Here is a 26,830-nt window from a genome sequence, read left to right as displayed (position 1 = left end):
GGTCTTTCTGTCGTCCACGAGTGGGATATGCCTAGAAGTGGCCCAGCAAACATGTCCATATATGTATTTAGTAAAACGACATCCTTACAGCTAATATTCTCCCAGGCAGGTTTAAGCATTGATGGAAAGATTGGGTTGAACTATGAACTCCCAGCAGGTCTGGGTGAAGGGTCACTGACCCCAACGACCTCTAGTGGAATGCCGAAAAGCTTCCTCGATTAGGGAGTCGAGACTGTTAGCTCGGTCAAGTTCACCCTGGTGACGTGTACGGGGGGGGTGGGGGGAGTCCCACTCCAGAAACAGAGTTTATTAATCCGTCTAATGGAGGGCCATGAAGCCATCACCAAAGTCCTGTGAAGTAAAGCAAAAAACAGGAAGAAATGCAGGTGCATTGCAGGTGGCGTGTCTGGGAAAACCGGGCTCGAATCCCGGCTCGTACAGTGAAACCAACAGTGTGATCCTGGCCAACCACGTCATCTCACCGCGCAGTGTGTTTTTAATAGGCAATTTTGGGAACATTTAGAAGATTCTGCGTGTGCCATAAAAATGCATAATCTCCAAGAGAGGTTAGGTAAATCGCTCATTATATCATCTAGTAAGTAAGAAAACCTCTTGCTTTGCGTCTGGCAACCCTTTCTGGACCCTTGTCTGTATAGCTAAATTTCCGTTTATAAATGATTATATTAAAAGATACTGGCTGCAAAAAAATTGTATATAAATGTACCAATCTTAAAAACATGTTGAACGAATAAATTACAATTTCCTTGAGTCCTTTACCTTTAGAAATGATCAGTTACCTGATCACGCTGCTGGATACAGCGCCACGCAGGAGCAGTGCCTAGAGGCCAAAGCCTTTCTGCTTCTAACCGCATCCGGGACTTGGATTCAAGACATACGGGGGCCGCACATCGACTTCTGCAGCAGGTGCGTGGATCACTAGAGGCATTTCACTCTGGGAGCTGCTTTATATAGCGCCTCGCGGCTTTCGGTGCTAGTCACGCTCCGGCATTTAGAGTAAAATTATTTGAAAAAGCGTCACGCAGAGGGTCAAAGGGGCTGAACGAGCTGTGCATTCCACCCTCGCACACAGACCGCTTCACCACGTGCATGAACCCCCTGAGCTGATACTCCGCGCCCATCACATGTGAAACATAGCGCCTCGCAGGTCTTACCCGAGGAAGGTGAGGGCTTCGCCGGTCTCCTTGTTCCACGCCGAGGGGCAGCTCATGGTCGCTGGTTCCCCGTCTCCTGCAGGGACCCCGCTCTAGAACCCGGGCTCTGGAGCCCACACTTCGGCTTTCAGCTCTGCAGCAGGCACTGTATCCAAGCGCTAGAACCCGTGCTCTGGAACCAGATCCGTGTCTCTGCCCAGGAGCATGCACCCTGTTTCTAGGCGCTTGGACTCGCACCCGGGATCTGCGCCCAGGAGCAGGCACCCTGAATCTAGGCGATGGAGCCCGGATCTCCTGGAGCCTGCACCCTGTGTCAAGGCGCTAGGACGCGTGCTCTGAGCCCCAGTCCTGATTTCCTCTCTCGAACCCGTGCTCTGCAGCCGCTGGTACCCCGCTCTAGGTCCCGGCTCCCTCGGAGGATGCTCCCGCTGCTGAGGCGAGGTGCTGACTGCCCCTCTCCGGTGCAGACTCCATGGCAGGGGGGGTGCTGCAGCCAGGGAGGAGGCAGGACCGCCGTGGGGGGAGGAGGGGGGTGGGGGGCGGCTGTGAGAGGAGGGGGGGGCGAGGCGCTGCACCGGCTCTGGCGCTCAGTCACTGATGGAGCGAGCGGAGCAGGATCACTGTCAGAAAAATGTTTGATTCTGTTTGATAATCAGAAACAAGCATTTACGATGCATTTACACACGGGCTCACGGACAGCGGGAGGGGGGACGGGCACACGGACAGCGGGAGGGGGGACGGGCTCACGGATAGCGGGAGGGGGACGGGTTCACGGACAGCGGGAGGGGGGGGACGGGCTCACAGACAGCGGGAGGGGGGCTGAAACGGGAGTAAAATATGCCGCTTACCTGCTAGCCGATGCCAGGCAGACGTCCCTCGTTGCGGTGCCTTCGAGGAGAAATGACCAAAACAAACCTCCCCCTCAAAAAAATAGCCCCGCCCACAGCCGCATGACGTAGGAAAAGGGGTGGGATGAGTAAAAATGGCCGGAACGCCCCCGAATCTGCTCCGCAATTGACGGACAGATCTCTTTTCCAATGGCTAGCCTCCATTTATGGAGCTAGCCAATGGAACAGAGGGGCGGGACATGAGTACACATCTCTAGACATAAGCTTTCGCCTTGCGCAGAAAGTCTGCTGCGCAGCCTTTCGGCGAGGTGAAACCTAAAAAGTGACCATAGGGCTCCAGACAACACCCCCACCAGATCACAGCAGAAGCTCGTAGGACGCAAACCTATGGCACAATAATGCTTTTGTTTCTCTTTCTCTATTTTTCTTTCTATCCTTTCCCAGTCCACTCACCCATACTCTCTAATTGGGCAGTGGATAGGGGGTCAGCCAACCATACATAAGAGCACTTCTGTATTAACACAGCCGGTGTGGGCTGCCACCCTGGAACGACAAAGCGTGAAGACTATATGTACAAACAAATTATCTTAATAAAAACCTGTTCGGAGACCAGCCCTATCAAATAACTGTACCCAAGAAGCGACCTTGTTCCCTTCCAACATTGCTCGACAGAACAACAGCAATAATTTATTACAGTCCCATCACCTCTTGCTCTCCATACTAGTAAACAGCCAATGCTTGATTGAACAGGACACCTCCCATTCTTAAGCTGAATGTTTTGGTGCCCATGCATGCCTAGCAGTAAGGAGGAAGCAATTCAAAATCTCTCCGTCTGCAACATGGTAAGGGACCATGGACAGGGAAAGGAACATCGTTGACAGTCTTGTTGGCTTCTATGGTGAACTTTCTTTCTTACCCTGTATATTCTTAGTTAACACCATAAAGAGTTCATAGGCACAATTGTGACCAAAAATGGAGGTGAACGTGCAATAAGTGAGAATGTCCCCTAGATCACCCAGTATTTACGTCCCTCTGTACTTACAAGAGCAACGTTGAATCAGGTGAAAAGCTCAAAAGCAGAAGGACGATTCCATAGAGCAGTTCTTCCAAACTGTTTTAAAATCAAGTCCCACTTTTTAGCATGCCAAACTTTCACGACCCAGCTAGCTATTCATTGATATGAGGCAGGCTAATAGTGGCGCGCTCTCATTAACAGACAGTATATGTTCCATTAAAACAGCCACTACATTTGCATAGACATACAGTTTTCCTAAAAAAAAACTATACTGAACACAAATAATAATGTGTGGAAATCAGGTTTCAGTGAATATTTGTCATTTGCACATCATTATGTCAAGTGTCTTAATTTATTTCAATCGTATTTCAATCATTGTTTCCATCTCACTTCAGAATTACAAAAGATTTGCTTAATTTTTTGCTTTCCTAACTAAGAAATGTGAACACGTCATTTGCATTTACCCCAGCAAGTCTGACACGTAAATCACTCAACTTTTCTTTCTCTGACCGCATAGTGAGAGGAGTACGTAAACACCAATCCTAGTGTTAAAAAATATAAGAAGCAATTTGTCAAAACACATAGCCTGACATTTCACCTGTCTTTGATATGCAGCAAATGTGACAAGTTAAATACAGAGATTAAAGGCATCTTTATTTATTGGTTGCACTTTCACGACCCACAAAAAAAATCGGCTCACGACCCATAGTCAGGGCCGTACTGGCTACCGGGCGTTTTGGAATGCTGCTGAGCTGGGGCCCTATTTCGTTGATGGGGACCTGCGTGTACTGAACGAAATTCGTTTTGCTTTATTTCGAAGCACACGCAGGTCTCCATCAACGAAATCAGGCCTCCACCGCAGTGACATCAGCCCCCAGCTCGGCAGCATTCCAAAACGCCCGGTAGTCAGTCCGGCCCTGCCCATAGTTTGGAAAACACTGCCTTAAAGTTATGGCTCCTTCATTTACTGTCAATACATCTCTCCCAGTGGGTGGTCTGTGCATGGAGATACACCTACCAGTTAGACCTAAAAAGGCACGCTATATGACTGAATCCACTCCAAAAAGCTGTCATTTGAACCCCCTCACCAGTGAATTTTATTGTGAACACTATGCTTGGACAACATGAGACACCGACCCCAGTATTACTATTTACTACCGGGGTATCATGCGAAACGCCAACCAACTTTGTTTTTTCTATAATACTGATATATCTTGATAAATTGCAATAACCCGGCTTTTTTTTTTTATTACATAATCTACTTAGTCCTTTCTACTAGCCAAAAGAGCCAAAGTGAGAAAGGGCATGTGGTGTTAAAAAGAAGTTGGTTTTCGGATACAACAAGGCAGTACCCTTCCCCATTTTTTGAATTATATTCCTATACAACAACCTTAGTTGAAGTGTTACTCTAGAGGCAAGACACAGAGGAAAGACATCCAGGAACCTTTTGATTATGAAATATTTCCATTATCTGATTTACTCAAAACCCTTCCAGTTTGTAATAACTAATGCATGCAAATACTTTAATTCAAATGACTGAAATCTTCAATGGCTAGGCATTCATAACCTCTGGACTTCTGCTGACCCCCGTCCCAATGAATCACCACTGGAAGCCAGCAACATTGGCTTATGAAATTTCAATGGTTTGAACTTCAAAACAATACATGCACAGAAGTACAGAAACAAATGTACACCAAGGAAAACAAATGACAAAATACGTTATTTAATTCACAAATTAAAACATGTTTAAAAAAAAAAAACATTTTGATTGTAAGGTTGGAGCTTTCATAATGAAGTTTTATTTCTAAAATACTAAGTGACATGCTAGAATCTAGCATATCACTGTGTTTTTTTTCTCCTCACACATGCTCTCCTTGTGTTGGCACATACCAGAGCTACATCTGAGGTCACCTTGAGGTATTCATGCGCTGCTCACAGGAATGAAGCTAAGGACACCAACGTCAATTACCTTCACATTTACAGAACGTTTTAAAAAAACTTCACCTTTACATATTGCTTTTGTATGACTATATACTTTAAAAATAGGCTACTATTTAATTTTCCAAACAGCAGAGAATCTCTCCCCGACACCAGTCTGAAATCTGTCTCTTACGGACACAGAGGCTGGGTCACAAAAACCATTAATGAGTACTGGAGTAATACTACAGGAGTACTTTTAAGTACTCTTACATGACTTCATGACTGAACCCTGAAAAGTCCAATTCTCCATCAGTAAAAGTGCAAAGAGGACACAAGCCTTTCTGTTTCTTTGAATTGTATATCAATATTATCTTAATATTCCAATTTTAGACACTTTGGAGAAAAAATTCCCAAGGGCTTTTAAGTGTGCATAAATAAGTACTACATGAGAACTACTTTATGTACTCCAAAATGCCTTTGCGAATGGGCTGGGCCCGAAGTGTGCCAATTGTAGGCCTTGCTTCGAAAGTGGAACATTGATATGTCCACGAAAACTCTTTTTTAAGTGATTCACAGGAAAAACAAATTGTATCAAGGAAACACCACATAAAAAGCTTTATAAATAAATAAATAAATATGAACTGAAAGAACTCCGTCTCTTAACTGTATGTGCTTATTTTGATCATTCAGTTAAAATATAAAGAATGTAAATAGGTTCTATATCTATCAAAATGCACTTGCGCAATTCAGACAAGAAAATCACAGCAAAGTGGAAGAAAACAGAGGAGGTATACCTCTTACGGTCATTATACATTCGGTTAATCCTATCCCATTCGGCATTCAGCTGAGTCAGAGCATCTCCAATTTGTACAGCTTCTGGGCCAGACGCCTCCAGTATAACATCAGGCTGCTTTTCGTGAATCACTTGAATCTGCTCCCCAAGTTTCTCCAGCTGGTCTTTAATGTTCTGCAAGCAAAGTGAGACAAGAGCTTCAAAAACTACCCTTTAGTGCAAAAAATACAGTGAAAAACACCACAATGAAACTTCAAGAAATACATTTGTATGGGGAAATGGGTAGAGAGGAGGCAGCACGAACACAAAACAGAAGGACAATTATGCATGTTTGTCATCCTTTATTTAATCAAAGCTTAAAAATAACTTTTGGTATTAAACCTTTACACTGAACTTTAACACGTAGACCTATGGGCTATGACCAGAATCAGGAAATCCCTTGTTGCTTTAAAGAGGTGTTTTGCAAGGTTATGCTCTCTCACAAAACCTGGGGCAAAATCCTCACCACCACTGAAATGGCTTCCAATGCTAGAACGGTGAAGCATGCACAAGTCTAATCTGATAGATTGAATATGCTACTTACCAGTATGCATCTGTTCTTGGCATGTAGGGCTGCTAACATTCATATCTGTTGCATTAGATCGCCGCCTAGTGTTGGGTCCGGATGATCGCACATTGTTGTCCTGGAAGAGTCTTCGAAGTATCCTGAGATAGGTGGCTCCTCCCCTGGACTACAGTGCGCATGGGCATCGGCTCCATCCCCAGATTGTTTTTAGCCATTGTGGCCGAGATGGAGTGTAAAGTGTAAAGGATGTCCATGCTAATGATTGAATACAAGAGTATGTCTGCAGCTGCGACAGGCACCGGGGAGGAGGGTGGGCGATATGAATGTTAGCAGCCCTACATGCCAAGAACAGATGCATACTGGTAAGTAGCATATTCAGTTCGAGGCATGTGGGCTGCTAAATTCATATCTGTTGCATAGAATATATAGCAGTCCCTCCATTAGCGGCGGTTGCCCGTGCCAGCTGCAGAAACCTGAAAAAGTGTCTTGAGAACAGCCTGCCCAACAGCTGCCTGCTGTTTGGAATGCACATCAACACAGTAGTGTTTTGTAAAGGTATGTGGTGTAACCCATGTGGCTGCTCTACAAATGTCCTCTAAAGGAATGTTCCCCAGGAAAGCCATGGATGCCCCCAATTTGCGTGTGGAGTGCGCCCTTGGGGGTATTGTTAAGGTGCGTTTAGCCTTTTGATAGCAGATCTGGATGCACTTAACAATCCATCTGGCTATTCCTGCTTTGGAAATAGGGTTGCCCTTGTGCTGTGGCGAGAAGGCAACAAAAAGTTGTTTTGTTTTCCTAAAGTGTTGTGTCCTGTCAATATAGTACATCAACGCCCTTCTAACATCCAAAGTATGGAGCATTCTTTCCGCCACCGTTTGTGGGTTTTGGAAGAATGCAGGCAAGTCAATAGTTTGGTTGAGATGAAACTGTGACACCACCTTCGGAAGGAATTTAGGGTTAGTACGTAGTACCACCCTATTTGTATGAATTTGTATGAATGGCTCTTGGATTGTGAGCGCTTGCAGCTCACCAACACGTCTCAGTGACGTAATAGCAATAAGGAAAGCCACTTTCCATGTTAGGAACTGGAGTTCACACGAGTGTAGTGGCTCAAAAGGTGGTCCCATCAGCCTGGTGAGGACCACATTGAGGTTCCACACCGGAGCTGGCGGTGTTCTTGGGGGAATGACTCGTTTCAGACCTTCAAGGAAAGCCTTAATGGCAGGCACTCTGAAGACAGAGAGATGTTGCCTGTTCTGAAGGTAAGCTGCTATGGCGGATAGATGTATCCGAATGGAAGTGTAGGCGAGATTGCACTTGTAAAGATGTAACAGATAGCAAATGATGTTAGGGATAGATGCATCTAGCGGGTTTATGTTATTGGCTGTACAGTGAAGAACAAAACGCTTCCATTTAGCAGCATAGCATGCTCTGGTAGTCGGCTTCCTTGCCTCCTTGATGATGTCCATGCATTCTGGAGGTAGGTGAAGGTAGCCAAACTCTAGGACTTCAGGAGCCAGATCGCCAGGTTGAGCTGTTGCGGATCTGGATGCTGAATGTCTCCATGGTTCTGCGTCAAAAGCCTGGGCGTTAGGCGCAGCCTTTGATGCGGCACCACTGAGAGCTCCAGAAACGTTGTGTACCATGCTTGGCGTGCCCACGTTGGAGCAACTAGGATGAGTGTCATCGAGTGCTGTTTTAGTGTTCTTGCCACTAGCGGTATCAGAGGGGCTGGTGGAAAAGCGTACGCAAATTTGCCTGACCAGTTCATCCATATCGCATTCCCCTGCGATTGTGGGTGAGGGAACCTGGCGGCAAAGTGTTGGCATTTTGCGTTTTCGTTTGTGGCAAACAGGTCTATCTCCGGATGACCCCACTGCTGGAAGTACGGACGGAGTACTGATGGGTGTAACTCCCACTCGTGCATTTGATGGCTGTATCTGCTGAGCAGATCCGCCATCTGATTGTCCTTGCCCGGGAGGTGTTCTGCCATGAGGAAAATGTTCCTCTGAATGGCCCACTTCCACATGCTCTGAGCCAGATGAGACAGCTGTGGCGAGTGGGTGCCTCCCTGCTTTTGAATGTAGTACATCGCTGTCATGTTGTCCGTCCGGACTAACACTACCTTGTTGCACAGATGTACATTGAAGGACTTGAGCGCCATGAAGATTGCCATCAGTTCCAGATAGTTGATGTGCATCTTCTGTTGCTGCATCGTCCATAGTCCCTGCACTGTGTAAGTGAGCAGATGAGCTCCCCATCCCTGGAGAGATGCGTCCGTCGTCAGGGTAATCTGTGGCACTGGCTCTTGGAACAGTCGGCCCTTGCAAAGGTTGTGTGGATTCCACCAATGCAGAGAGGTGAACGCCCGACTGGTAACCAACACTAGGTCTGTCAATTGTCCCTGAGCCTGAGTCCACTGGTTTGCTAAGCACTCCTGGAGCGGACGCATATGTAACCGTGCGTGAGGGACTATGAAGATGCAGGAGGCCATCATGCCAATCAACTGCATGAACACTCTCGCTGGAAGCGAGTGTTGTGGTCTGAACTTTTGGATCAGAGACTGCATGCTGTCTATCCTGACCTGGTTTGGCTGAGCCATAGCCGTCAGGGTATTGATCGTCGCGCCCAGAAACTGCCGGACATGTGCCGGCTGAAGGTGCGACTTTGGGTAGTTCAGCGAGAAGCCCAGATTGTGAAGGAGGTGAATGGTAGTCGACATGTCCGCGGCGCACTGTTGTTCCGACTTGGCTTGAACGAGCCAGTCGTCTAGGTAGGGGTAGACATGGATATTCTGCCTCCTGAGGTGCGCCGCTACCGTCGCCAGACACTTGGTAAACACTCTTGGGGCGGTGGTCACTCCGAAGGGTAGGACTTTGAACTGAAAATGCCGTCCTTGGATAGTGAACCTGAGGTACTTTCTGTGGGATGGGTGTAGTGGTATGTGGAAATAAGCATCCTTGAGGTCTAAGGTTGCCAAGAAGTCCCCTTGGTTTAACAAGGGAAGAATCTGTTGCAGTGTAAGCATATGGAAATGTTCTGACAGTATATACAGGTTGAGGGGACGCAGATCCAGAATGGGTCTGAGAGATCCGTCCTTCTTTGGAATAAGGAAGTACAGGGAATACACCCCTGTGCCTTCCTCCTCCACTGGCACGAGCTCGATTGCGCCTTTTTGCAGCATTACCACTACCTCTTGCTGCAATAAGTGCAAGTGCTCTGCGGACATAGGCCGTTGCCTTGGGGGAATGTTGGGTGGAGTGGACTTCAACTCTAGACAATAACCGTACTGGACAAGTTGTCGTACCCACCTGTCTGTGGTGATGTTTGTCCAGAGTGGCAGGAACTGCTGTAGTCTCCCCCCGACAGGTGTTAAATGGTCGGGGGGCAGTGACAGAGAGTCACTGTTTGTTTGGGGCAGAGGAGCGGGAGTTGTTGTTTCCTCTGCCACGTCCTCTGGTACTGTTTCCTCGATAATTCCCTTTATTCTGCTTTGGGTAGGAGGACTGTGCTCCACCTCTAGTGAACTGTGATTGTTGACCCATCTGTCCTCTGGTGACTCCACGTGCACCTGAGCGACGAAAAGTGTTGCCCCGGAATTGTTGTGATTGAAGGGCCCCCATAGACTTAGCTGTTTCGTTGTCTTTCTTAATCTTTTCGAGGGTGGTGTCAACATCAGGACCAAACAGTCTATCAGGATTGACGGGCTGATTGAGTATGGTCGTTTGAATGTCCGGTTTAAACCCTGATATGCGTAGCCACGCTTGTCGTCTGAGCATGACGCTAGTGTTAATAGCCCTAGCTGCTGTGTCAGCGGCATCAAGTGCACACTTTATGGCTGCGTTGGAGATGAGTTTGCCCTCCTCTATAAGCTGTTTGGCAGCCTCCTGAAACTGCGAAGGCAGGTGTTCTAAAACTTGCTCAAGGGTGTCGTAATGCGCCCTGTCATAACGTGCCAATAGTGCCTGTGTATTCGCAATACGCCAGAAATTTGCGGCTTGCGCAGCTACCCTTTTGCCCCCTGCCTCAAGCACTTTAGACTCCTTGTCTGGGGGAGGAGCTTCACCCGTCGTCTGGGAGTTTGCCCGTTTGCGGGCATTCGCGACCACAAGAGAGTCTAGTGGCAACTGTCCCCGAATGTATGCAGGGTCTGCAGGTGCTGGTTTGTATTTCTTTTCGATGCGTGGATTGACCACCCTCGCCCTGGTAGGCTCTTTAAAGATGTCCGCAGCATGCTTAAGGACACCTTTGAGCATAGGTAGAGTCTTTACTGTCCTTTCGGAGACAGAAAAAGTGTCAAACAGGAAATCGTCCTCCACTGGGTCAGCACGCATGTCCACATCATGATTAGCAGCTGCCCGTTCAATGAGTGCATGAAAACCTGCAGAGTCTTCTGTTGGGGATGCACGTGCACTGAAAGGCTGTGGGTCCTGCCCCACAATCTGTATCCCTTGGTCGCCTATGTCGTCATAGGAATCCTGCTGTGCATCGGGTTCATTGATGGGGAAAGTGTACTGGTCATCTTGTCCATATTCCTCTCCCTCAGAGTGTTCGGGGGAAGGTGTCGGACTCCTTCTAGGAGGAGGCTGGATAGGTTCAATCAGGACTGGAGCGTCCTGTGCAAGCCTCTTCTTCTTCAGTGGGATAACATAGGAGTCCACTGGGTGGGAAGTGATCTTCCTCTTGTAAAGGGTCAACTTGCCCGTGTCTGCGTCGATAAAACGCTCCGAATCGTCTCCTGAGTCGAGTTGTCGACCCGATACTCCAGCAGACGTGGACGAGTCCGATGTCTTTGGCGCCGTCTTTGGCGCAAAGGCCTTTGGAACCTCCTTCGGCGGCAGAATGAAGAGAAGTTTGCTAGCAGGCTTCGCCGGCATGTCCATCGGCTTCTGGTGCGACTGCGCCGGAGCCGACGTCGTAGAGGCCTTATCCCGAATTCTCTGGAGTGAATCGGCGATGAGGGACGCGTCACTCACGGCGGCACTTGGCGCCGACGAGGAGGCCTTCACCTTGCCTTCGGAACCGATGTCTTGTGGGGCCTTCGGAGTCTTAGACGTCGATGCTGCAGCTGTAGACACCGAGTCCTTGGACCGAAGTGTTGAGCTTCCGCTCTTCGATCCGTGGGATCGCACAGGCTCCGTGTCAACCACGCGTCCGACAAACGACGTCCCAGTCGGTACCGGAGTCTTGTCGCTGGCTTTTGCGGACTTTGACGGCGTCGACCCGGTCGACCCGTGCCGGACGACCTTCTTAGAGGATGCCTCCACCGTTGACGACTTCGGCACTGTCGAATCGACAGTCTTCTTCGACTTCTGTGGACCGGAGGCCGACGGAGTCGATGAGGTAGCAGGCTTTGGTGTTTTCGGTGGAACGGCCGCCATCTTAGATGCACTCGAATCCGTTAGTTTCGGTTTCGTTTTCGGGTCGGCCATTTTAGGTGTAGTCGATACCGTTTGTTTCGGTTTCGGTTTCGATACGGGCTGCGTAGCAAGTATGTCCGTGGCCGGGCCTGAAGGCGGGGCCGTGGCTTGCGGTACGGGGTCTTGGGTAAGGCCGAGTGGCGATCCCGTGACCCGAGCCTGATCCACGTAACCTTCGGGGCATAGCTCATCCCCTGAGCTATCTTCCGCGGCCCCATAAACTTCTTTGACGTCCCCTACCTCGTCGACGTATTCAAGGCCTTGATCCACGACTCCGTAGTCGTCTTCCGGATCCGCCTCGACCTCCGTCGCAGGCGGCGAGATTTCAAGATGATGGCTTAGGCCCTCTTCTTCCTGTTCGCCGAAGATGTTCTCTGGAGCCGGGGCCGCTTGTCTGGCCTCGAGGCGCACCGCGCGCCGAAGCTTGAGCGTCTTCTTTGACCTGAATTTGGAGCAGGCCATGCAGCTGTCCTCGTCATGGTCTGGCGAAAGGCATTTGTTACAGACCGGGTGCACGTCGATATGTGGGTATTTGGACCCACAGACGGGACAGTATTTAAACGGGCTCCGCTCCATGCTGACAAGTTCTGGTCGTGTTGCGATGAGAAGGCCTCGATGTCCGAAGAGTGATACGACTCCGCAGATTCCGACTCAAAGAGACGGAAGAACTCGAGACCGTACGCAAACAATACCGACGTAATGAAACTAAGGCCTTTTGGCCGTAAAAAAGCTAGTTTTCTCGGTTCCGACAGAGAGACATCGAGACTGCATCCGAACCCAATGGCGGAAAAAAACAATCTGGGGATGGAGCCGATGCCCATGCGCACTGTAGTCCAGGGGAGGAGCCACCTATCTACAAAATGTAGCGAAGCCATTAGCAAACTAAAGTACCTGTTAAATACCAATGTACATCAAACACATATAGCTGGCGACACTTGTGGCCTGCACCGGCCTGCCGGGAACTTTGTACATTGGGGCCGCCATCTTGATCAGGCGGCCTGTGACGACTGGGTCCTTGAACGTCGCGGCGGAACAGAGGCGCCTCAGGCCGGACCGGGAATCGGTTGTGCGGTGCGCGGATCCACCTCCCCCGTCACACCTGGGGGATAGGTGTGCTGTGCCCTGAGACCCCGGCTGCCGATACCCGCAACCTCCGACCTGCTGGACACTGAGCGCCGGGGACCGCCATTTAGGGACAGGCGATCTGCGCCGGCTGGGCCCATTGCAGAGGGGCTGCAGGACCGATGTGCCTGATGGGCCGGTAACAATGTACCCTGGTAGCAGTGAGTGGATGCCCACGGCCTCTCCTCTCCCCCGCATCCCTTGGGGCCCCTGGAGAATGCAAAGTGCGCTGTGATCGAGCGTCTGGACCCATGGCGCGTGGATCTCTTGCTACCCCCCGCTCTGTGGTCAGTGTGACCCCGGTGGAATGTCCTGGCTGTTGGGGACCATTGGGTCCCGTGAGAATCAACAGATAGGTTGTAGACTGCCTCGTGTGGTGGGTGCGGTCGTGCATACATCCCTGACCCTTGGCTGGAGGCCTGGGTTATGAGAGATACATTGGAACTGGGCCTATAGGCGATTGGACACGTGGGGTGAACGACCTTACGAGAAAAATGTGCTCCTGTGAGCTACAGTTGGATACTTGGAATAATGCCAGTTGCACCAAAAGCCGCCTTAGTGAACCATGACTGGGGTGCCGCCCCTGGCACGGTGCACACTGGATTTGTAATTTTTTGGCGGCCGCTGTCCTGGATATTGACTTTAACTGCCTGATGCCTGACCATAGGATGGCCACCAGTGTACAGTACAGTCCCCTGCCTGACCCCAAGATGGCTTCCATAGTGGTCCCCTATGCGTTGTTTTACTACCCTGGGACAACAATTTAACATTGACCAGACCTTGAACCTATCCCCTAACCTGCCTACACATCAGAACTTGGAACCTGCGGAACTTATACCAGACTGTGAAGACCTAGCGATTTGGCTGATGCCCGGTGGAGCTACCATATAGCTAAAGAGGAGATGGGTTGTGGACTCACTTACCCAGCCGGACCTTGGGCAGATTTTCTCCTCGTCTCTACGTCCTATCTTCCTCCTACCCCTTTACCCTATCCCCTTACCCTTCCTTGCTCCATTCACCTTCTTTAAATGCTTTTCATGATACTTATGTAACTTTTAACTGATGTAAATTGCAACATTATTGTCCCTAATGTGAAGCGTTCTGATTCCATTGGGTCTAGCCAGCGCTATATAATAACTCATTAATTAGATTTATTCCCATTTAGTACTCTTTCTCTTTGTCTAACTCCCTAGCTCCTATCCACTCTCCCCCTGAATCTCTCACCTTGCCTGCTAGTCTGCCACCCTGTCCTTTGTGCCCTTTGGCTAAGCACTCCTTCTCCCTTTGTTGGGGAAAGAACCAATATTTATACTCTGGAGTCTCAGCGTACCCGCTGAGAGAGTCCACTGCGCCAAGGGAGCGACTCACAGCTGAGGTATGGTATGGCACCCCTTGCCAAAGCACTCCCTCTCCCTTTTTAGGGAAGAATCCAGTATGTAGGCCTTGGGAGTCTCAGAGACCCTTCTGAGAGAGTCCACTGCGTAAAGGGAGCCTCCCGCAACAGAGATAGGGAAGTGTTACCCATTCCCCCGGGATCACAGCTTACTGGACTTTGGACGTTGCTTTGACTCGTCTACCGGTTTGTGTCCCCGTTGCCCTTCCCCTCCTCTTTCCATGCAGTGTCCTTCACCCTCCCCGCCTGTTTCCCCCCTTCATTACCTGTCCACTTCACCAGCTCCTTCCCCCCTCCCCCGAATCTTTCCTCTTGCCTGCTTTTCCCCTTATGTATTTGTGCGTATTGTTTATCTTGACCTTACAAGTACTATGTTGCCATGCTCTAATAACTGTGTAACCTTTGTAACGATGTAACCTGTAACTATGATCTGATGCTCAAGTAAAGCGCTCTGATACCTCCGGGTCTAGCCAGCGCTATATAAAACCTTAAAAATAAATAAAATAAAAAATCCCAACTCAGTGTTCTTTCCTGACCATGCAACCTCAGTTTGAACCTAGCCATATGCAAATCAGTCTAAAATCTGCTCCAAAAGAAACAGTCCAACCCGAACTGCAAGGACAGACCCTTCATGAACTGCAACCCAAGACCAGTTTCACCCTGATTAGGGTTCATCAGTCAGGTATAGCTTCGTTCTAATGGCACCGTGAGCAGGAGACCCACATTTGGGCACACCCTTGTCACTAAGGAGCTTGTATCAAACACACAAAAGGTGATGGGAGGAATGGTTGCAATTTGTTTAAACACTGACTATCACGCAGGGTGGCATCCCAACTCTTTGTTCTTTTGCTCAACATGCCCCTCATTGCAGACCCAGTCATATTCAAATCAGTCTTGACCCAGCTCCAATAGGAGCAGTCCAGCCAGAAATGCCAGGACAGGTCCACGCTGAACCAGAACACAAACCATCCAAAATCCGTTTCACCCTGATTAGAGCTCATCAGTCAGGTATAGCTTTGTTCCAGTGGCACAGTGAGCAAGAGACCCACTTCTGGGCATACTCTTACCACTTAAAGAGTACAACCTGCACTGTGCTCTCACAAATCTAGTTCTCCAATATTTCCTATTTCTTTAATCTCTTTAGTCTTGCATCAGTTTTGATGACAGTTGACAACAAATAACAGAATGTCAGGATATACTTAAAGAGAAAAAATACCACGGATTTTCACTTGTTGAACTAGGGAAATATTTCTGCGTCTCAAACTGAGGCACGAGTTAATTGAGGACACCCACTTAACATATGTGTACAGACCCCTATCCTTTCTGACTTTATATTTCCTGTTTCACCAGGAACATCTCTACTAAGTCTATTATCTAGTTCTATTGGACCAAATGAACATTACAAATTTCTTTTTAGATTGCAACTGAGGATGTATGAGTAGTTTACTTTATGACTCAGAATCATTTTGATAATCCTAGATCCTCCTCCTCCCACAACAGTATAAATGCTTTACCCAGCGAAACTGAAATTATGCTTGAAAAGAGCAACAGGTTAGTTACATTCAATTCCTCCCACATTTCGGAAGTTCTGTGGTCCGTGTTTGGACTTGTAACATTAATAATCAGCCTCTGTGTAAAACTGTGCAGTAGGAAATAGTTGACTTTAGTCCCTTTGTGAAATTCTTACACATTCTGATTCATAACAGAAAAATTCACACCGATACTGATCACCACAGACTCAGCATTTTAACTCTTTTGGTAGAAAGAAGACCATAAGCCTTTATTCAATTTCTTGGACCTGCAGGAACTACCAACTTTTTGCATTAACAGTCCTAATTTCAAGCAATTGATTGTGAAATAGTATACCCTTTTTGATTCCTAATTTGGCAGATGAAAGCACACATTTTTCTTAACCATTTTGGAGAATGCATTTTATCATGATATGTTTTCATTGCTTTCACAACTGTAAAACTGTAATTTACCTTCAAGGAATCTTCCTGGGTAGAGAAGTCCTCATAGACACCACTGTTTAGCTCAGGAGCACTAAGCAATAACTCCACATCAGCCATAGCAAGTAACACTTTGTTGATCTGTACAAGGTAGCTAGAAGGAAAGAGTGATGATCCAACTCCGGGTGCATACCCTGCAGTGCCCCTCTTCCGAGCACTTGTAGGCTAGAAGAAAAAATAAGATGAGGAAGAAGGTTTAGGATTTCTATTTTGAACAGATATGTTAAATCATCTCACCGTTTTACAAATCTTGGAGGCAAGTAATGAAACAAAAGAAACCAGTTACCTGTAATTATAATTTTGCAACTTAAAAATCTTCTAGATTCACATGTTTTGCCCAATTCTGACTTCAAAAGTTTATGTCTAGGAAGTGTCTCGGTTGCTAAACATCTGTGGGTGTCGACATAGGTGGATCCATACTATGACATCGACCACAATCCAACAATTTCCCTGTGCATGTCCACCACAATGGATTCTCTTTTTCCCCGCCTCCACAAACCTCCTTTTATTTGCTGTCTCCTGGGTTGCATACAAATCTGGAAGAGCTTAAAGCTGCAAAAACATAGTTACAGGTAAATAACTGGTTTATTTTGCAGTGTGAAATCTCTTCTAGTTCTGCATGCTTTGCACAGACTATGCAGCAATATTGCTTCCCTTAGGTAGGAGGGTTAGAATAGGGAGTGGACGTGGACAGATCCCTTAGTCCTCTTTGACCAATTCCAAACTCTCTCAGTGACTGTACATAAACACAGCAGTGGTTTGTAAAAGTAATTCTGAGGACCATGTGTCTGCCTTGTAAATGCCTTCCATGGAAATATTGCACATTAGGCCATGGTAGTCTTTTTTTCCTGGCTAGTTAGAATTGCAGTTCAATCATTTGTACAATCCACCTAGCGATAGCATTTTTCATTACAGCTGTACCTAAGGCCTGCGTTGACTGTCCTACAAAAAAACTCGTTAGTTTTCCTCGTGTTGTGGAAATTTGCATGTAGGGCATTGTTGCCCTTCTGATATCTAAGAAGGCCCTTTCAGCTGCACAGGATGGCCTCTAAAAAAGGGCAGTAAAGTTAAGCCTTGATTGATGTGAAAAGGTGACACCAAGCTTTGGCAAGAATTTAGGGGTGTTATTACCATATCCTTATGTATAGTTACGTATGGCCCTTGAACTGTGAGTGCCTCCCTGCAGCTCACCTACTCTACGTAATGAAGGGATGTCCACTGGGATGACCAGCTTTAATGTGAGATGTTTAAGTGGGGTTTTGTGCATGGGTTTAAATTATGTCTTCATTAATCCTGCTAATATCAGATTATGGTTCCACTGAGAAGGGGCCACTGCCCAGGCAAGAAAGAGCATTTATGTCCTTCCATGAATGTTTTAATAAGTGATATAGAGAACATCTGCCTATTGTGAAGTCCTCACAAATAAGCTGTAATAGCTGATAAAAGTACCCTCAGTGAGGCGTATAAAAGTTTACAGTTAGTTTAGTGGGAGGAGAGGTACCCAACTAGCACTGTGTCCTGATGAATGCTCTCAGAGAGTTTGTTAGTTTGGCACCGGACTAGATACCTTATTCAATCGAGGGCATAGCACCTTCTAGTGAAAGATCGAAGTGTTTTTGATGATGCATGGTGATTCAAGTGTAAATTTCAAAACTCAGCTATCTGAAGAACCAAGCCATCAGCTGAGCTACCCCTGGTTTCGGATTAAACACCCTCCCCAGTTCCATCATTAGATTGTCCTACTGTAGGGGAATTTTAACATACGGTTGCTTCGACACCAGGTGTGAAAACCAGGTCTGGAAAAGCCATTTGGGAGATGTTAAAATCAATGCCATGCTGGACACTGTGGTACTGTAGTAAAGCATATGCAAATGTCTAGCACCAGTTCATCAACAGGGCATTCACCAAAGATTGATAGTGGTAGTGCCTGAATTTCAAGTTTCGGCAATTTGAATTTCTGATGTTTCAATAAGATCTATTTGAAGCATTCCCTACCGACAGAAAATTGAGCCTGCTATGGATTGTCTTCGTTCCCACTGCTAAGTGTAGCTTGTGGTTCTGTTCAAATTGTTTGTTATGTTCTTTGCAATGTCCTGTCACCAGGTGGCTTGCACTAGCTATATGAGTGGGTAAGATATGGTTCCTTCCTGTTAAGGTAGGACATTGTTATTGTACTGTCTGTTAGTAACTGTACTGTCTTGTTCAGCACTTGGCTGTGGAAAGGCTTCAATGTTAGGAAAAACGTTTTTGTTCCAGGAAGCAGATGTGTTCGGTTGATTCCTGTATAAACCACAAGGCAATTACTTTGAGGGTGCCCATATGTGCTCCTCATCCTATGTGTGAAATGTCTGCTATTAGGATGATCGGCAGGAGTGGTGCCAAGAATGGGCTCCTTTTTTAGCATGTTGTCTGCACTCCACCTGATTATTCTGCTGCTCTTGACTGCTACAACCACTAGATCCTCCTAATTTCTCATTGCGTGTGTCCACTGGTTGTTTAACCACTCATAAACAGGTCTCATGTGTAACAGCCTTGTGTCTATAATAAGGTGAATACATGAAGCCGTCATCACCAATAGTTCCATTAGCATCCTCACTGTGAGAGATTGAGACATCTGGTACAGGCGTGTCTAGGTTAGCATCAATCGTACCCTCCTTGATGTCAGGTAGGCCATTGATGTAGCTGTGTTCAGGTCTGCCTCCATAAATGTTTTCCTGGTGTCCGGAGTAGGAGATGACTTTCCCCATTTCACTGAAAACCCCAGTAAGTGTAAAACAGATAACATCCTTTCCAGTGAGCGTTGGCATTGCTTGAATGTGATTTTGGTGAAGATCCTAGGTCCAGATTTGATGCCTTAAGAAGGTTAAGACCTTGAACTGATAATCTACCTCTTTCATCAAAAACCTGAGAAATGTTTGATTTGCAGGATGTGTGGGGGTGTGAAAACAGGTGCCCTGTTGGCAGGTAGTCTCCCTCTTTCTAGCAGTAGTAGAACCTCTTGAAATGTTGTCATTTAAAACTGTTGTGTTTTTTATAAACCTGTCTGCAAACCTCAGACCTAGAATAAGTCGCACAGTCATCTTTCTTCAGAACTAGAAAGTAAAGAGTGCACACCTGTGCTGCGTACTCCTACACTTTGGTTTGTAGGATTTTCAAATAATCTTTTTAGTATCTCTTGTGTTTTGGTGGTTTTGGTGGAGATTTCTGTATAAAGTCAATATAATAGCCATGTCGTATTATAATTTAAGAAGCCATTTATTCTTCCTCCTACAGGGTTTTTTTTTTTTTAGTGGAGGGGAGTGTGAGCGAGTCATCTTGCTGAACCTGGAGCAGTCCCTCTGGAGTTGCCTCCTCTTAATTTCCTCCTCCTCAAAAAAATGGGTTTAGTGCCTGTTGTTACTGCCACTTGGGTGGACGAGAACTGGTTATCTGCAGTTTGTATTTGGGCCTGCATACTAAAGGATGTGTGATTATCCTTCTAAAGGAAGGTCTATAGACCCCATAATTTTGGCAGTCATGTTAGACTTTTTCATTGCCTCCAGCGGGCGGTTTACTACTGGGCCAAAGAGAGGGTTTTCTGAAAGAGGCATCTAAATAATGTACCTAAACCACTGAATTGAATCCTGAAATACTTAGGGAGCTGCCTGCTTGCTGAGTCTGCAACTTCCAAGACTGATGTCAGGCAAGAGATGGCAATGTTTTTGCCTTTTAACAATACTTTTAGCCCTTTTTTGCACTCCTCTGGAAGTTCTGACATAAGGTCTTCTATGTCCTCCCAGAGCAGGGGATGTCTATTAATGAGAGGGTTGGAGTTGGCTATCTGCCATTGGGTGTCAGCTACTCAAATCTAACATCCAATCCACCACCTCCAATCTCTTGCTCTCCTTGGCCAGTGGAGGCCCAATGGATGTGTGTCACATGGTTCTCTTCCTCAGTGGAGTCTGACTCAACATGTACCTAACAGTACTATGAGTCTTTTGAAGAAGGCCTATACTTTACAGGGCAAGGTGGTCACTGCCTTGGGTGTTGCTGACACTGTGAAGACATCACTCCCTTGTATTATGCTTAGAAGGATGGGAAGAAAAGGTTTTCTCTGGAGCTCGATTTTTTGTTTTAGCAGGAAACGAGCTTCCTCTTTCTCTACCTCCATCTCCAGCCCAAAAGTGTCAACTTTCCTTTTAACTACCCTATTTTACGTAGAAATATTATAGGGAGGGGACAGCCTCCTTCTGTGGAGAGGCCTCAACATCTTCCCACTGTGGCTCTTCCTTGTCTGTGAGTCAGCCTAAGTCAGGATGAGTAAAAAGATATTCCCCTTCTCCAAGTCTGGTTCTAGCTGCTGCTGCTGCTATGGTTGATCTTGGTGCAGTGGTTCCACCTCCTACCTCAGATCCTTAACTCCCATGGGCTTAGGATCCCTCTGCTAGAAAGTCTTATATTCCCTCATCAGGTTCCCTATCTCAACCTCCTGGGCCGCCCTCTTCCTCCTCTCGATCTCAATGGCGTCAGAGGTTTTCCATACCCCTGAGACTTTTCTCTTGAGCATGCTTGCCCTCCCCCCCCCCCTTTGTATGCGAGCATCCTCAGAAGCTAAGGCGACACTCTTCAGCATATCTTAACTGGTGCTATTTTCCTCCTTGGTAAGATAGAAAGTGTCTTGAGCTTGTCAAACTGCAGGATTTTTTCACCACAGAGGGCGTGGGTAGGTACATCCTAGTAGTTTCACTCAAATAGTTGTGCATTGGCATCTTAGATAGTAGTGTTGATGCATCCTCCTTTGATGGCTGCAAGTTTAGGACCTTGTAATCCTAACCTCTGTTGAAATTTCCTTGAGGTCTGAACCATCACCGTCAGAGGAACCAATCTCCTCCATTGATAGAGCACCCCTTCTCTGTATTCCTAACTCCTTACTCCGGTCACATCAGCAGTTGTCCAACATGCTTTAAAGAATCTTGTCTTGATGGACTAAAGTTTTGGGCTTGAAAAGCAAGCATGAAATTCAATCCTCCCATTTATGGTTTCTTGGGCAGCAGAACCTGCATATGGATGCTCATTGTTTCGGAAGAACTTCCAATGGCATACTCTTAATCTAAAATGGCAAGGAGAAACATCAAGGATCCCATGCTGACTTGCTACTTTTCTTTGAAAACAACAAATACCACTGACAAAAGCCTGAAAACTTCTCTCCAACATTAAGGGCCTTATTACGATCTTGACGAATGGGATACTCCGTCACAAACGTCCGCCGTATTACAAGTTCCTTTGTATATAATGGAATTGTAATAAGGTGGATGAGATATCCATCACATTTGTGATAGAGCATTCCATCCCACAAGATCGTAATTAGGCCCTAAGTGTCAATCTCAGGTATTCTCTCAATCTCTTTCTGATTCTCTCAAGGTTTTTCTGCAAACTTCGACAAATTCTTTGGGAGCTCTGTTGATGTACCTAAATAGCCAACCATGAAAAAGAAGAATCTAAGATGGTGAGCCTTGCGGGCCCACAATCAACACCATACTATGGATCCCCCTATGTTGACATCCACCAACAATACAACAGTTTTGCAACATAGACACTTCCGGGTCCAACTTAAAAAAAGGTATTGTGCAAAGCATGTGAATCTAGAAGTGATTTCAGACTGCAAAAAATGAAATTCTGCATCTAAACAAATCCTTACTTACATAATTATTATTTCACTGAGGACACCCACTTAGACATGTGAAATATCTGCCTAGTTATGTGTGTAAATTTGCATTGGGGTGGAAAAAGGGACAAATAGAGAATTCCAAGGGGGAAAAAATCAGAACACCTTCGTGATCACTTACAAATCCTTTTCAATGTCTTTACTGGGGTAAAAAAAACCAGATGGAAAGTTCTCCTTAAAAGGGCAGAGTTAGTGTTTTTCGGGCATAGAAAAGGGCTCATCAACACATTTCATCGTCAGGTAATGGGAGAATAAATTGGACATTGTGAAATGGTCTTTACACCCTAAGCCCCAAATGGACGATTGGTCTGCCGATGGATTGCCTTGCATAAGTGCAGAGAAAGAAGCTTACACCTGAAAATTGTGTTCAGAAATCGAGGGTCTTCCCTTTTGAAGTTCTTCAGCACTAGGAAATAGTGGAAGTAACAATCCGTCCCTACTCTCGAGGTAGACACCATCTGTGCTGCCCCTTTCCCCCATATAGCCTGCACCTATTGCTGCAGGATGAAAGCCACTTTGATGTGGAAGATGGCAGCAGTAGGTTGAAATGAAACAGGAGGGCATAGCCTTGTTGGACGATCAGGATGACCCATCTGTCAGATGTGATGGACTGGCACACTGGGAGTAAATGTCTGATCCTGCCTCCTACTGGTTGCACGGCACTAAGGGCAACCTATGGCCACTTGGGGGCTATTATCAATGGAGAAGGAGACTGAGAAGAAAGGTCACTAGCCACAAAGAGACGTGGGTGGCTGTTGCAGTGGTGGCTGGGTCTAATATTGTCTATATACCAACCCTCTGAAGTAGCCTCAAAAGGGCCAAAACTGATGAGGACCTTGTTGAGGAGGTTGTATAAAGGTCCAAGGAGCACACTGTGGTTCTGCAGAAACAGACGTTTCGCAATATAGGCGGGACCATCAAACAGCATATGCATAATGGATGCCTGCACATGTCCAGCAAAAGCCAGTGGATCGTATCCATGCATGGCACCCAAGCACTACAAGTGCCCATTGCTTGTCTCAACCAATCAATAATATCAAGGCCAGCCATAATTAAAAGTCATCTTATGTGCTTCCTATAATTAAAAGTCTGGCTGCAGCCATGCCATTCTGAATGGTTTGAGCCAAAGGTGCTGAGATTCCTCCCAGACCAACGCCAATATATCACTGGCCATGCCCCAGAGACCATGCATAACAAGGCCTAATAGGCAGACAACATAAACAGTCCTCTATGCCAAGGTGGTGGAAGAGAACAACCACTTCCTGAATGCCTCAATCCTTTTTGACTCCCTGTCAGGCAGAGTCATAGGGAATGCATTAGGATTCACTTTACTTGTTGAAGCTTGAACCACCAAACTCTCAGGGGTAGGATACTGTGAAAGAAAATCCAGGTCATCAGCCACCCGTTTGTGGCATCTGGCTACCTGCATGTACACAGGAGTACCAGAGCAAGGTTTAAACCAAGCGCCCATAAGTGTTTGAGTCATGGCTTTTCACATGGAAGTAATGACTTACCCGAGGCTGGCCCAGGATGCAAAACATGAGTGAGAATATCTGTTTTTGCTTTCACAGAATTTGTACACAACAGGTGCCTCACCAGCCTACTTCAACAGTTTTTCAAAAGGAGATAGACTGTAAGCTTCAGACAGATTACATAAATCAATTGCAGACCAACATTAAATGAAGAAATCACTCATCCTTTTAGTCTTCCATGTGGAAACCACAGAGCAGGACACAGCATTTCATCATTATAAAACTCTCTTCAAATATTAGTGACAAGGCTTTAGGCATGTGCCACTCATCAAACCATAAAACCACTGCAACAAGAACAAAGCCAGTGATAATGTATATAATATTTGGTTTGGGACTAAATATTCTGAACCAGTGTTTTAATAGATCGTTTTCATTGTAATATACGTATTCAAATTTGCCACCACACGTTATTACTGTTTTTGTTGTAGTTTGGGTGCATTGTTGTTGCAGTATCATAAATCATAACGATCAATGGTCCAAGAGGATTACTCACCGAGCTGTCATACTGGCTTAGCTGATAAGAAACAAATTGGCTATCAATGGATGCCCAGCGTGGGCTAGGATGTTCAGCTTCCCCAGAAGGACTGTACTGAGAAATGTTGCTACTGTTCTTCTGCAATGTATCGAAATCGTCCCGGTGTTGTTCCAGCTCTTGCAGCAGCTCCTGTGAAACATATTCAAATATTAACATATTTGGCCTGCTTCCAAAAATAACATTATGTAAATCAGATGTTTCATGCTGGTTTTTAACTAGCATACATAGCACATAACACAATAATTTGCAAATGCAGGCAAGTCTCTGTATACTACACAACACAGAGTATGAACAGACCAGGAGAGCAGAATCTGCCACACAATGTTTTTTCGGCCTGCACTTGGCACTAGATTGGTCAAACTTATCTCCCTCTCAAGGTTCCGCTCAGTGGCTACCTGTTTCAGGTCTGCACAGACATAATGTGCACAAACAATTTCAACTATTCGGTTAAACAGGCAAGATTTTAAGAGGACATCAATTATGAGGATCAATTTAAAGGATATGAGATTTGAGGTAAGAGGGACTTCAAACAGAAATGTCTAGCATGTGCATGCCAATGTCAAAACTAGAAACAGTTGTAATGCACAGCATGAAGCACTTCAGTAACCTTTTTAGGTCGAGCCTACAGCAGTGCATGCGCTATGGCTCGACTTTTAGTAAGGGGCTTTTCAAAGTGATGGCTTCAAGCTTTTGTGCACGCTCGCGTGCACGCGCACAGCCACCATCTGCCTTACTTATCTCTTCCTCCTCGCTGGCCATTACTTTCACTTTCGTTGCAATGGCTCTCCTCCAAAAATATTCAGGAGAATATTCGGAGTTCTAGCTACCAAAAACTAAAATTCCAAGCAATGACTGAGTTTACTGCAGCAAATACATCAAATATTGGGAGCCCTACATGCACGGTAATGTTTTTGTACAAAAGGCACATATATTTTGTCCTTCGAATCTCTCTTACTATACATGTAAAACTTTCGAGATGGCCTCACACTCCTTCTGAAATGACTTCACCAGACGTTAACGATGCTTTTCTTGAAAGTTCTGTGCTCAGTTTGGATAGGTGGCCCAAGAATCTGCGGGTGTTAACTCATTTTTAATACAGAAATAAGCACCATACTTTCAACTAAGTGCATGCCAACTGTGGAGCCCGCTGGAACGACTTCATTAGCAGCCCTCTGTTTGATTCTCACATCTGGCCTAACGTAGAGATGTGGCTTCACTGCTATCGCATAAACTGCATGGACAGTGTGCGTTTTATACACCACGGGAATAAGTCCATTAGAAGACAGACCACTGCTGGGATCGTGTGAAATCACCAAGTGCATACAATTGCAACTTGGTGAACTTTTTTTTAACCTAAAAAGCTTCGGTTTCAGCTGGTATTTCTCGTGGCTGGAAAATGTGAGTGGCTTCCACGTGTAGGCAGTATGGAAGAGCCCACGCCAACTTGCTCTCTCCTGCCCTCTCCACCTGCCCCTCTCCTGCCCACTCCACCTCGCCCTCTCCTGCCCACTGCACATGGCCCTCTCCTGCCCACTCCACCTGACCCTCTTCTGCCCACTCCACCTGACCCTCTCCTGGCCCTCTCCCGCCCACTGCATCTGACCCTCTCCTGCCCACTCTACCTCACCCTCTCCTGCACACTCTACCTTACCCTCTCCTGTCCACTCTACCTCACCCTCTCCCGCCCACTCCACCTGACCCTCTCCTGCCCACGCTACCTCACCCTCTCCAGCCCACGCTACCGCAACCTCTCCTCACCCTCTCCTGCCCATACTACCTCACACTCTCTTGCCCACTCTCTCCTGCCCACTCCACCTGGCCCTCTCCTGCCTACTCCACCTGGCCCTCTCCTGCCCACACCACCTGGCCCTCTCCTGCCCACTTCACCTTGCCCTCTCCTGCCCACTACACCTGGCCTTCTCCTGCCCACTCTACCTCACCCTCTCCTGCCAACTACACCTTGCCCTCTCCTGCCCACTCCACCGACCCTTTCCTGCCCACTCCACCTGGCCCTCTCCTGTCCACTCCACCTGACTCTCTCCTGCCCCCTCCACCTGACCTTTTCCTGCCCACTCTACCTCAACCTCTCCTGCCCATTCTACCTCACACTCTCTTGCCCACTCCTCCTGGCCCTCTCCTGCCCACTGCACCTGGCCCTCTCCTGCCCACTATACCTCACCCTCTCCAGCCCACTCTACCACACCCTCTCCTGCCCACTGTACCTTACCCTCTCCTGCCCATTCTACCTCACACTCTCCTGCCCACTCCACCTGGCCCTCTCCTGCCCACGCAACCTCACCCTCTCCTGCTCATTCTACCTCACACTCTCCTGCCCACTCCACCTGGCCCTCTCCCACGCACTCCACCTGACCCTCTCCTTCCCACTCTACCTCACCCTTTCCTGCACACTCCACCTGGCAGTCTCCTGCCCACTGCACCTGGCAGTCTCCTGCCCACTGCACCTGGCCCTCTGCTGCCCACTCCACCTGACCCTCTCCTGGCCACTCTACCTCACACTCTCTGCCCACTCCACCTGGCCTTCTCCTGCCCACTCCACCTGACTCTCACTCTACCTCACCCATTCCTGCCCACTCTACCTGTCCCTCTCCTGCCCACTGCAGCTGACTCTCTCCTGTCCACTCCACCTGACCCTCTCCTGTCCATTCTACCTCACCCTCTCCTGCCCACTCCACCGGACCCTCTCCTGTCCACTCTACCTCACCCTCTCCAGTCCACTCTACCTCACCCTCTCCCGCCCACTCTACCTGACCCTCTCCTGCCCACTCTGCCTCACCTTTTCCT

At 47.2% G+C, this 26,830-nt stretch overlaps 1 protein-coding gene across 2 annotated transcripts in view; it reads right to left on the bottom strand.

The window, feature by feature from the left end:
* UTRN (utrophin) overlaps window positions 1-26,830 on the bottom strand; it is a 1,532,463-nt gene that overhangs the window by 918,546 nt on the left and 587,087 nt on the right. For both annotated transcript variants that reach the window (XM_078648677.1, XM_078648678.1), the window contains 3 exons: window positions 23,987-24,157; window positions 16,231-16,422; window positions 5,750-5,922 (listed from right to left, as the gene is read on the bottom strand). In XM_078648677.1, coding sequence (XP_078504803.1) covers window positions 5,750-5,922; window positions 16,231-16,422; window positions 23,987-24,157 — 536 coding nt within the window. The remainder of the gene's footprint in view (window positions 1-5,749; window positions 5,923-16,230; window positions 16,423-23,986; window positions 24,158-26,830) is intronic.

Source organism: Lissotriton helveticus, chromosome 6, assembly GCF_964261635.1.
Source record: "Lissotriton helveticus chromosome 6, aLisHel1.1, whole genome shotgun sequence".
Lineage (NCBI taxonomy): Eukaryota > Metazoa > Chordata > Amphibia > Caudata > Salamandridae > Lissotriton > Lissotriton helveticus.
The sequence above is the reverse complement of the archived record's forward strand: the minus strand, read 5'-3'. Positions and strand labels throughout refer to the sequence as shown.